We start from the raw sequence: 10806 nt of genomic DNA on the forward strand, positions 1-10806 counted from the left end.
GGAGAAAGCAAAGTGGGGATGCTTCTGGGATGGGATAAAAAATAATACACATAGTTTTACATTGGTGGGTACAGGATCGTTAAAATTTACTGCACATAGAGATGGTAAAGGGGGGACATGGTGACAAGGAGGAGTCCTGTGGACTCTGGTGGGAGACTGTGCTCTGAGGGGTCTGGAAGGGAGATGACTGCCATTCCAAAGGTTGCTTGTAGATGCAAAAAGACAAAACCAGGCTCAGTTAGGGGAAGACTGGCCTTTGTCAAGGAAGCTGCAGTCTAGGAGGGACCCGCTGTTAGTCTGGAATCTGTATGTTCAAACCGTCCTGGTGGTTACTTTCGGCTGGCCCTGGGTAATGCCAGCTGCTCCCGCCGCCCCCTCCTCCATCCACGTCGCAGGGAAGATCCCATCCCGAAAGTAAAAAAAGGTTCTCTGACCCTACCCCAGAAAGTGGCTCATTCTTTTCTGGAAATGTCCCTGCTGACCTGTGACCTAGTCTTGACGTTAGAGCCCTGTTTGAAGTCATTTCCTGAGCATGGGGAGCAGCGAGTGGGAGGCAGGCGTGTCTGCCCGGGTGAAAGGGGGGGCGCCTGGTCTCCTTCCCAGCAGGCCAGGACGAGGGACTGCCACTCCCTGTGAGCTGGTGGCACCCCTGCTGCTCCTGCCTCCCAGGCCTGAGCTGCCTCTTCCCTGCAGCACCAGCATCGCGTCCCTGGAGGCCCGGGTGTTGGAGGCGGGACTCTGCTTCCTTCCTGGGGTGCCTATGGCCTCTGTATCTCCATGTCTGGGGTTGGGGTTGGCTGGCCTCTCTGGAGGTGACCCAGTGTCTGTTCCCAGCTTCTCTGGGTCAACTTCCTGTTCCCTAGGTACCCCCGGCAGGGCTTTCTCTCACCTTCAGCTCAGGCAGGCCCCTCAGTCACACTTGGACGCGCCCAGCGGCTGCTTATGGAAGACTTGTGGGTGGCGGTCATGGCCTCCCTGTGGGTGACTAAGTCCCAGCCTCATGCTCGTCTGGCAGGGAAGGTGCTCAGTTACTGGTGCTTCAGCCCTGGCTGCAGCATGCGTGAGCTGGTCCGCCAGGGCGTGCGCACGCTCCTCCTCACCAGCGGCACGCTGGCCCCAGTGGCATCCTTCGCCCTGGAGATGCAGATGTAAGGCTGCCCCTGCCCGGGCCGGGGGTGATTGCCTGGGTGTTGGGGGTTTAGAACTTCATGGGGGACATCCCTGCCTTCCACCGCTGCCTCCAGCCCCTTTCCAGTCTCCTTGGAGAACCCACACGTCATTGACAAGCACCAGATCTGGGTGGGGATTGTCCCCAAAGGCCCTGATGGAGCCCAGCTGAGCTCTGCCTTTGACAAACGGTAGGGGGACCTGGCCTAGGGAGGTGAGTGGGTGGGCCTAGTGCTGGGACCCGCGTGGCAGCAGCCTCCTGGCTTCATGCAGGTTCTCTGACGAGTGCTTGTCCTCGCTGGGGAAGGCGTTAGGTGAGTTCCCGGGAAGCCCTGGCCTGGCTGTTTCATCCTGGACCCAACCCATCCATGGTGTCTGGGGAGCCCGCCTCGCCCCTGCCCAGCCCTGTACCCTTCCCTGCTTTCTCGTCCTGGGGCAGCCGGCAGGGCCTCTGGACGCCCTTCCCGCTGACCATGGCTGCTCACTTCCAGTCAACATCACCCGCGTGATCCCCCACGGGCTCCTGGTCTTCTTCCCCTCCTACCCCGTCCTGGAGAAAAGCCTGGAGTTCTGGCGGGTGTGTTCCCTTCCATTTGTCCTGGGTTGGGAGGGGAGCCCCAATGGCCAGCGTGCCTGTGGTGAGGCCTGTGGCTGCTGGGTCTCATGAGCCTGACTGTCCCCTTCACCTCCTCCACAGGCCCAGGACTGTGCCAGGAAGCTCGAGGCCCTGAAGCCTTTGTTTGTGGAGCCGAGGAGCAAGCACAGCTTCTCAGAGGTCCGAGTTCGCTGGGGCCCCATTGCCCCACGGGTGCCCTGGGCTGGCTACGGTGCCTCCCCGGTGGTGCGTGGCTGCGGTCCTGCAGCCTGGGCCTGCTGCCTCTTGGAAAGCTTGGGCGCAGGGATGGTGGCAGCAGGTGCCTGGGAGGAAAGGCTCCCAGCCCGGCCCTGTGTTTTCTGGGAAACTGAGCAGCCCTGGGTGCTGGGTGCAGGTCAGCCTGGGAACCCAGCCATGAAGCAGCTTCCAGAGGAGGGTGCAGGGGCCTCACTGTGGAGGTGGAGGGGCCAGGGCCCTGCTCCGGGTGACCCATCTCTCCTTCCAGGTGATGGGTGCTTACTACGCGAGCGTCGTCTCCCCAGGGTCCCGAGGGGCCACCTTCCTGGCTGTGTGCCGGGGGAAGGTGAGTCGGGTCCCACATGCACTGCCTGTCTTTCCTCCCCTATGGGAGCTCATGACTGCGGCCTGGGGGACTGCGCTGTGGGTGGAACGGGCCGGTCCCTTCCCTTGGGCCCCACTTCCAGCAAACACGAGTTTGGAGGGCAGCCCCCTGACCCTGGCTGGGGCCGGCGGGGTGGGCACGGGTGGGATGGAGGAGGAGGTTCCAAGAACGTGACAAGTGGTTGTGGGGTTCTGGGAGTGTGGACCCCAGCCAGGGCCTGGCCCAGGGTTGGAGGTCTGTCCCTGACTGTCCACACCTGGGAGTTTGTGGCCTGTGAGGATCTGGGCAGACCCTGGGGAAGGTCCGCAGGCTCCCGGGGCTTGTGGGTGAAGACTGTGCTATCCCCAGGCCAGCGAGGGGCTGGACTTCGCAGATGTAAATGGCCGAGGGGTGATTGTCACGGGTCTCCCGTATCCCCCACGCAAGGACCCCCGCGTCATCCTCAAGATGCAGTTTCTAGATGAGATGAAGGGTCGGAGTGGGGCCTCGGGCCAGGTGAGGTGCCACGTGGTGGGCGGGGACCTGGTGGCCCTGGAGACCTTGTGACCAGCACCTCCCCCTCCCCCAGTTCCTTTCTGGGCAAGACTGGTACCGGCAGCAGGCGTCTAGGGCTGTGAACCAGGCCATCGGGAGGGTCATCCGGCATCGCCACGACTATGGGGCCATCTTCCTCTGTGACCACAGGTGTGGCCCTTTCACCGCAGGGTCCCTGCTTGTGGGGGGGGCGGGACTCGGGCTGATGGCCCCTCCCCCCAGGTTTACCAGTGCCGATGCCAGAGCCCAGCTGCCATCCTGGGTGCGCCCCCACGTCCAAGTGTACGACCACTTCGGCCACGTCATTCGAGATGTGGCCCAGTTCTTCCGGGTGGCTCAAAAAGCAGTGAGTCCCGAGTGCCCAGCTGGCTGTGCCCCCACGCCCTCCACCTCCCCAGGGGAGGAGTTGGATGGGACTCCCAACCCACCCACCTGTGACTGTCCAGATGCCGGCGCCTCTGGCTGCCACCCCGAGCCCGGGTCGGGGAGAAGGCACCGTCCCAGTGGCTGTGTCGCTCGGGGCCCTCTCCACCAAGAAAGCCAAGAGTCTGGACCTGCACGTCCCCAGCCTGAGGCAGACGCCTCCAGGTGTGTGTGGCCAGGTGATGTGGCTGGGGGCTGCTCCCACAAGGCTGACTGCAGGCAGGGCCTGAAGACCAGAGCGTGTGGGTCTGACTGCTACAGGGACCTGCTCACCCCTGCCCTCCCCCAGGACTGCCAGCCGGCGGGGACACCGAGGGCAGCCTATGTGTGGAGTACAAGCAGGAGTCGGTTCACACCCAGCGAAGGCCTGTGGGGCTGCTGGCTGCCCTGGAGCACAGCGAGCAGCTGGCCCGAAGGCCCAGGGAGCAGGAGGTATGGGTGCAGGGGCTCCAGAGAGGGACACAGACCCCAGGCACTGCTTGTCTGTTCTTGGGCACCTCCACACTCATCCCATAAGTCCCCTTGTTGGGCAGGTGGTTGGGGTTTCAGCACATGCCTAAGCCCCTGGCTGGGGCTCCCCAGCACCCCTCTCGCTGGGGCTCCACTGCCTTCTGTGGGCTTTGACATGGTCCTCTCAGGCCCGTCCTGCTGCGCCTTTGGGAGCCGGACGGTGGCCAGCTCCTGCCCAGTGGCTTTTGCCCAGAAGTCGCAGCTTTGTTTGACCTGGAGGTCCCTGTGTCCTGCTGGGTGGCATCCCCTGCTCCCTTCCCATCAGCCCCGTCAGTTACTACAAGACCACGTGCCATGCCTGCTCTCGGGCTCTTGCCCCAGCTGACCTCACTGTGGTCCCACACAGTGTCACCCAGGGCTTTGAGGCCCGAGGGCCTGGGTTGGGACAACAACTGTGTGACCCCCACCAGGCACAGTGCCACTCCAGCCCATCCCTCCCCGGTGAGAAGAGGTCTGTGGCGGAGCAGAGAGGGGGCAGGAAGAAGATCAGGCTGGTCAGCTGCCAGGTTGGTGAGCCACCCCAGACCCACCTGGGGATGTGGTGGGAGCCACAGGCTGGTGCGGCTCTTGGTGCTCTTGTCCACGGCCGGTGGCCCTGACCCAGCCAAGTGTGAGGTGTGAGCTGGCCAAGCCTGCACCATTCTAACTCCACTGTCCCTTAGGGGTGGGAGGCTCGGCTGGGCAGTGGCGTCGGGGTGCAGGAGCTGAGGGTGCAGTGTGGCTGTGATGCCTGCCTGGCCCCCGCCTTCGTTTTGCTGGGACGTTTACAGTGAGGTGCAGATTTGCGTCTTGGTCCTGACAGTGCTGACTGGCCTCCCCGCCCAGGCTCCTGTGGCCCAGTTGCTTGTTGGTGCGGGTCCGGGCCTGCCCAGGTCCCCTCTCCTCATTCAGCCTTTCACGGCAGGAGCACGAGACTCCCACAAAGTGTGCGAGAACAGCATGGCCTGGTGCCGGCCAAGGGCTCCTGCCCTGGGACCCACGCGGAGTCCTACACACTTGTGGTCAGGTTGGGCCTTTCAGACACTTGTGCTCCTTCCACAGAAGGCCCTGCCCCCAGCAGGCGAGAGTCAGGCCCCGGCCCTGGAGGCTGCACTGGGGTGGGCCTGCAGCCAGGCTGGCCCCCCAGGGCAGTGCTGGGCCCTGGCATGAGGTGGAGGCCATATGCCAACACATGAGGAGGGTCTGTGTCCCCATCCTCAGATGAAAGCAGTTGAGAGCAACTTGAGTAGACAGTATGGGTCAAGAAGCCTCGGGAAGCCCTGTGCACTGCCTTTGTCCATCTCCCTTGCCTCTGGGAAAAACCAGGTGGGGGATGTCAGGAAGTGGGCTGGGTGCCAGGGGCCTGCCTGTGCTGAGGGCTGAGCTGGGCAGACCAGAAAGCCTGGCTTCCACGCTTCCCGTCTAGGCCCATGTCAGGGCCTAGGGCGCAGCGGGAATGGAGCCGGACACCGCCAGCCCCAGGGTTTGAGAAGTGTCCCTTGCTGTGAGCTGCCCATCTCTGAGCTGAGTGCTGCTGCAGCTGCACCGGCCCTGGATGACCCATCCTGGAGCCCGGTGGGGGCAGGAGGCGGGGCCGGAGGGCAGCCCAGGGCCTCAAATCCACCTGTGCTAGTCCTGAGAGGCATGGCCTCCCTGCAGCCCCTCCTGGCTGCCTTCAGTGGGACCCCTGCCACCTGCCAGCCACACCCTGGGACAGTGAAGGGTCTGAAGGGTTCAGCGTGTCTGATGAGTTCCTGGCTGTGTCCAGCAGGAGGGGCTGGCAGCAGGTGCACAGGCGGACAAAGCCAAGCTCTTCATGGTGGCTGTGAAGCAGGCACTGAGCCGGGCAAGCTTTGCTGCCTTCACGCGGGCCCTGCAGGAGTATAAGGGCTCGGACGACTTCCAGGCTTTGGTGGACCACCTCAGCCCCCTCTTTGCCCAAGACCCCAAGAAGCACAGCCTGCTCCAAGGTGCCTTGGGGGGTGCCGCAGCCATGGGGTGGGGCCAGAGGACACCAGTGGGCTACCCAGGTGCAGGGTTGTCTCTGCTCCCTAGCAAAGGTCCGGGTGGTGGCTGCAGCATGTGGTACCCGTGTACCCAGACACCCCCTCCAACAGGCTTCTACCAGTTTGTGCGGCCACACCACAAGCAGCAATTTGAGGAGCTCTGCCTCCAGGTGACGGGCAGAGGCTGCAGCCACCTACCAGAGCACAGCCTTCCACGTGGGCAGTGGACACAGCCAGCCCTGGGCCCCGGTGGTAAACGGGGCTTTCCCCAGTAGACTGTGAAGGGGTTGTCACCTGGGGTCCTAGCATGGTCCAACCTCCCTGTCTCTACAGGGGCCAATGGGTCACTGCAGGGTGGCACCACGTCGACCCCCAGAGTATGTACAGCTGTCATCTTACTCACAGCGGGGTCCTGGAGCCCCTTGTCCCTACCCCCAGAGGGGGCCCTGCACCTCTGGAGCGAGGGAGCCAGTCCCTGTCCATGAGCAGCCTGCCCTGGGTGGGACTTCCTCAGGGACACCGCCCTGGGGAGGGGACTTTCCAGCCCCAGAGTCACTCCCTCCTGGTTTTGGTGCCACAGGGTGTCCCTCCGAGCATCCAGCTCCACGGGGCTGTGCAGGTCAGGCCCGAGGAGGGTGTGAGCCGTCTCCCCTTAGGCAGACCTGCCCCCTTCCAGACCAGCTGGGTGACTCCCGTCTCCATGTGCCTCAGGAAGGAGGGAGCCTGTCCCCAAGATGACCCTGTCCCAGAGTGCGGCCAGGCAGCTGGACACTGGAGGGCACCTGAACCGGGGCCAGCCTCACCTGGCCTCCCAGCCACCACCTGAAGGTACATGGTCCCTGAAGAGGCTCTGACCAGAGCCAGGAGCAGAGCTGAAGACCCTGGAGGGGAGGAGCCTCCTGGGGGTTCTGGGCCCCAATGCAGTCTGTATTCCCTCCCTCTCAGGAGACACTGGCCTCTGTCCACAAGAGGGGTGTGGCGCTCCGCAAGCAGAGAAGCCGAGCCCGCCTGTTGTGAGCACCTACCTGGCGGATGCCCGCAGGGCCCTGGGGGCTGCAGGCTGCAGTCAGCTCCTGGCAGCACTGACCACCTACAAACGGGATGATGACTTCGAGAAGGTGGTGGCTGTGGTGGCAGCGCTGACCACCTCGAGGCCTGAGGACTTGCCCCTGCTGCAGAGCAAGTTTCTGAGGAGGGGCCTTGGAGGGGCTCTGGGGGAGGGGATTCAGGGGACGGGGGCAGGTCCTGAGCGCCCCTCCCCGCAGGATTCAGCATGTTTGTGCGCCCACACCACAAGCTGCGCTTCTGGCAGATGTATGCAGACCTGACTGGCCGGCCTACCCCAGACACAGGCACTGTGCCCCCGGGACTCCAGGAAGGGAACTCCGAGGTGTTTCCCATCCTCACCCCCAGGGCTCTCTGGCCAGGTAGGGTGACCTGCTGGTGCTCTTGCCACCCCTCCCGTCACCCCAGAGTCCTGTGCAGCCTCGGGAGGCATGGGCAGCAGAGGCACACCAGCTGCCCCTTGGACTCACTCCTCTGTGTCCAGGCCCCTCCGAACCAGAGAGACGAGGGAGGACCCAGAGCAAGATCTCCTCCTTCCTCCAGCCACGGCTGGACCCCCAGTGACCCCACGGACAGACAGTCTAAGTGGGTAGGTCTCGTGGGTGCTGGCTGCCAGCAGAGGAAGCCATCCCTTCCCCGTGTCCCGCCTACTGACAGTAGCATCCAGGTCTTAACCAGCCCTCAGGAACAGCTGCCGGGCACCACCCTTGTGGGGGAGGGAGGGCGTGGTACCTGGCAGGTGTGGCCAGCGTTCTCCGTGTCTTCCCAGACCCCCAGGAGGACATGGTGTACTGGACCTGGGGCGCCCCCGCCAGGAAGCAGAACCACAGGCCCCTCTTCTGGAGATGCCTGGGCACGGCCAGGCCTCCAAGGCTGAGGCCACCCTCCCTGGTGCAGCGTGGACACCTGTCTGCTGGCTCAGGTGGGCCAGGCCCAGCACCAGCAACCCCTTGGCCCAGAGCCTACCAGTCAGAGAGGCCGGTCTGCGCAAGGGACAGCCCTGAGACAGCAACCAGGGCCCAGGCTTCCTGGGAGAAGCCCTGCAGCCACCGGAGGGTGCGCGGGCGAGGTTCCCCAGAACTGTCCCTGGCTGCAGGCTTGTGGAGGGGCCTCGGGTCCACAGCTGGGCCTCACCTGGAGGGGGTGCACCCTGGGCCATGCTGCGACTGTGCCTGGAGGTGGGCCGAATAAAGCTGCTGGCACGTGGGGATGCTCTTCACATTGCTGGGCTTGGTGATGGGGTTTGAGATGCCAGAGAGAAAGGAGGGGGGCGTCTGCCTGGGTTCCCCCGCCCACCCTGTCCCACGAGAGGGTGCTTAAACTTGGCTCAGCATCCATCCTTGCAGCTAGACAGGAAGACACTGACACCAGAGGGGAGAGGAACCTGCCTGTCCCACCCACCCTTACCCCTGACAGGCTTTGTCACTGGATCACAGGCTGTGCCTGGTGATAGGAGGACCCTCACGGGACTGCCTCCTGCAGTGGTGCGGGGGGGGGGGGGGGGGAAAGAGCTGGGGGGGGCGGGACTGGGCCAGGCCAGGTGAGGGTGCTGCAACTGTGCCCAAAACTGGGTCAGAACATGCCCTAGCTGGTTTGGCTCAGTGGATAGAATGCTGGCCTGCAAACTGAAGGGTTATGGGTTCAATTCCAGTTAAGGGCACATGCCAGGTCACAGGCTTGATCCCTAGCGGGGGGCGTGCAGGAGACAGCCGACCAATGATACTCATCATTGATGTTTCTATCTCACCCTCTCCCTTTCTCCCTGAAATCAATAAAAATATATTTAAAAAACAAACAAAATTAACTGGGTCAGAACATGGCCTGCTGGAGGTCACCAGCCCCTCCCCGGCGTGTGGCGAGGCCAGCCCTTATAGGAGGCGCTGGGCCAGAGCTGGAGTTCTCTGGTTGGCTGCAGGTAGGGTGGGCGGGGCCTGCTTCCGCTGGGACAAGTGGGAATGTGGCTGTGGCAGACTGGTGTCCCCGCTGAGTCCTGCTCCAGGGAGGATCATGAAAGCACCAGCAAGGCTGCCCCTGACCCTGCCGAGGGCACTATCATTCCTCCTGCTGATGCTGGCCATGCTCGGGGCGGCGGAAGACGTGCCCACCTACCCGTGGTGGGACATGGACACGCGGGAGTGGCTGACGTGTGGCCAGTGCCCCCCAGGCACCTTTGTGCACCGGCCATGCAGCCGGGACCACCCCACGACATGCCGCCGGTGCCCACCACACCACTACACGCAGTTCTGGAACTACCTGGAGCACTGCCGGTACTGCAACGTGGTCTGTGGAGAGCATGAGGAGGCACGGCCTTGCTCTGTCATCCACAACCGTGCCTGCCACTGCCGCCCAGGCTTCTTCGAGTTTGCAGGCTTCTGCCTGGAGCACACGCCCTGCCTGCCTGGCTATGGAGTGGTTGCCCTTGGTGGGTGCTGGGCACTGTGGGTGGCGCTGGGCCAGGACTCCTTCCATGAGGATGCTCCGGGTCACCCTGACCCTGTCCTCCCATCTCATCCCCAGGCACCCCCACCCAGGACACACAGTGCCAACCATGTCCCCCAGGCACCTTCTCGGCTAACAGCTCCAGCTCAGAGCAGTGCCAGCCCCACCGCAACTGCACACCCGTAGGCCTGGTCCTCAACGTGCTGGGCACCCCCTTCCATGATGCCATGTGCACCAGCTGCACAGGCCCCCCCACTCAGCACTCCAGAGCCAGGGAGTACAGATGACTGGACGGGGACAGGTGAGCCGGGGGGGGGGGGGGGGCGGGGGCACAGATGAGGGGAGGTTGGCCAGGGGGTGGCAAGCTCAGCCTGTGCCCTGCCCCAACTCTTGGCCAGTCCAGTCCGGGAGCCATGAGGCATTTAGTGGGCATCTGGGAAGTGCCTCCAGCCTCAAGGGGTCAAGGGTCCCCAAGACCCACCTAGGAGCCCTGGGTAGTGGCAGTGGCACCATTGAGTGCACTGTGCTGATGGCTTTAGCGTTGGCAAGCAATGCTGTTCCCCACCCCCATCACTGGGTGCTCAAGTCAGCAGTGGCGTCCCCTCACCCCAGGCCCACATCCTGGGGCCACCTCTCCCACCCACCCTCCTGGCTCGGGATCCCAGCAGGTTGCTCTCAGGTGTTAACGCAGGGGCATGGGGAGGGCTCTGTCTGCAGGGAGCCCTCACCCCAGGACCTGGCCCAACCCTCCCACAGGGACCGAGGAGTGTGAGCATGCCCTCGTGGACTTCGTGGCTTTCCAGAACGTCTCCTTCAGGAGGCTCTTGCAGCTGCAGCAGGCCCTGTCGGGTCCGGGGGCATGGACTCCGCGCCGGCCCTGGGAGGACCGCATGTCCTTGCAGCAGACGCTGCGGAGGCAGCTCATGAAGCTCTGCGAGGCCCGGCCAGGGGCGTTGGTGGCAGGGCTGCTGCAGGCCCTGCACACAGCTAGGCTACCGGGGGTGGAGCGTACTATCCGAAAGCGCTTCTCCCTGGCCAGTTGACCCCCTTATTTATTCTACTGACCAGGCACCAAGTTTAGTTTTTATAAAACCCTTTTGTAAAACTGATTGTGTAGAACAGTGCTGTGTGACAGTGGTGGACTGAGACAGACCTTGATGGCAGGAGGATCATGGGAAGTGGCCAGTGGGTGGCAGGTGTAGCCTTCCCACTGTGGGGCACAGGGGAGCTGAGGCTCACTCCAAGGCCTGGCCCCAAGCTGAGCTCTGGGTAGTTGGGAGTGTGGAAGGTAGGTCAGCGCCAGTCCAGGAGTGGCAGTGCCCAGGAGGGTCACCAAGTCCAGGAGCTCTGCTGTGAAAGAGGACTCAGCAGACTGCTGCGCCCCACGCCCCCTTTTGAGTTCTACCCACTCCCTACCAGCAGGGGACTTCCCAGGAGGGACCAGTGTCCCACTGGCTTTCTGGGAA

General features: G+C 63.6%; 2 protein-coding genes across 20 annotated transcripts in view; both read left to right on the forward strand.

Annotated features, from left to right (window-relative positions):
• Nucleotides 1–9017, forward strand: part of RTEL1 (regulator of telomere elongation helicase 1) — a 37574-nt gene extending 28557 nt beyond the window's left edge. For 7 of the 19 annotated variants that reach the window (XM_080686285.1, XM_080686283.1, XM_080686273.1 and 4 more), the window contains 19 exons: nucleotides 1016–1148; nucleotides 1245–1358; nucleotides 1441–1481; nucleotides 1659–1744; nucleotides 1865–1942; nucleotides 2268–2345; nucleotides 2733–2879; nucleotides 2953–3068; nucleotides 3141–3264; nucleotides 3365–3506; nucleotides 3631–3773; nucleotides 4262–4357; nucleotides 5599–5800; nucleotides 5948–6088; nucleotides 6548–6664; nucleotides 6782–7015; nucleotides 7102–7263; nucleotides 7386–7490; nucleotides 7671–9016. In XM_080686285.1, the coding sequence (XP_080542411.1) occupies nucleotides 1016–1148; nucleotides 1245–1358; nucleotides 1441–1481; nucleotides 1659–1744; nucleotides 1865–1942; nucleotides 2268–2345; nucleotides 2733–2879; nucleotides 2953–3068; nucleotides 3141–3264; nucleotides 3365–3506; nucleotides 3631–3773; nucleotides 4262–4357; nucleotides 5599–5800; nucleotides 5948–6088; nucleotides 6548–6664; nucleotides 6782–7015; nucleotides 7102–7263; nucleotides 7386–7465 (2234 nt within the window). In that variant the 3' untranslated portion in view covers nucleotides 7466–7490; nucleotides 7671–9016. Of the gene's footprint in view, nucleotides 1–1015; nucleotides 1149–1244; nucleotides 1359–1440; nucleotides 1482–1658; nucleotides 1745–1864; nucleotides 1943–2267; nucleotides 2346–2732; nucleotides 2880–2952; nucleotides 3069–3140; nucleotides 3265–3364; nucleotides 3507–3630; nucleotides 3774–4261; nucleotides 4358–5598; nucleotides 5801–5947; nucleotides 6665–6781; nucleotides 7020–7101; nucleotides 7264–7385; nucleotides 7491–7670 lie in introns of those variants that run through there. The other 12 variants (XM_080686275.1, XM_080686276.1, XM_080686280.1 and 9 more) reach the window with 10 other exon arrangements.
• On the forward strand, nucleotides 8537–10383 carry TNFRSF6B (TNF receptor superfamily member 6b; the record flags this gene model as incomplete). Its single annotated transcript, XM_080686307.1, is given in 4 exon segments — nucleotides 8537–9323; nucleotides 9419–9588; nucleotides 9590–9617; nucleotides 10058–10383. Coding segments are annotated over 4 exon segments (1311 nt in total).
• Between the last annotated feature and the right edge of the window lie 423 nt (nucleotides 10384–10806).

This window comes from Plecotus auritus (assembly GCF_963455305.1).
Source record: "Plecotus auritus genome assembly, chromosome: 8".
Taxonomy (NCBI): Eukaryota; Metazoa; Chordata; class Mammalia; order Chiroptera; family Vespertilionidae; genus Plecotus; species Plecotus auritus.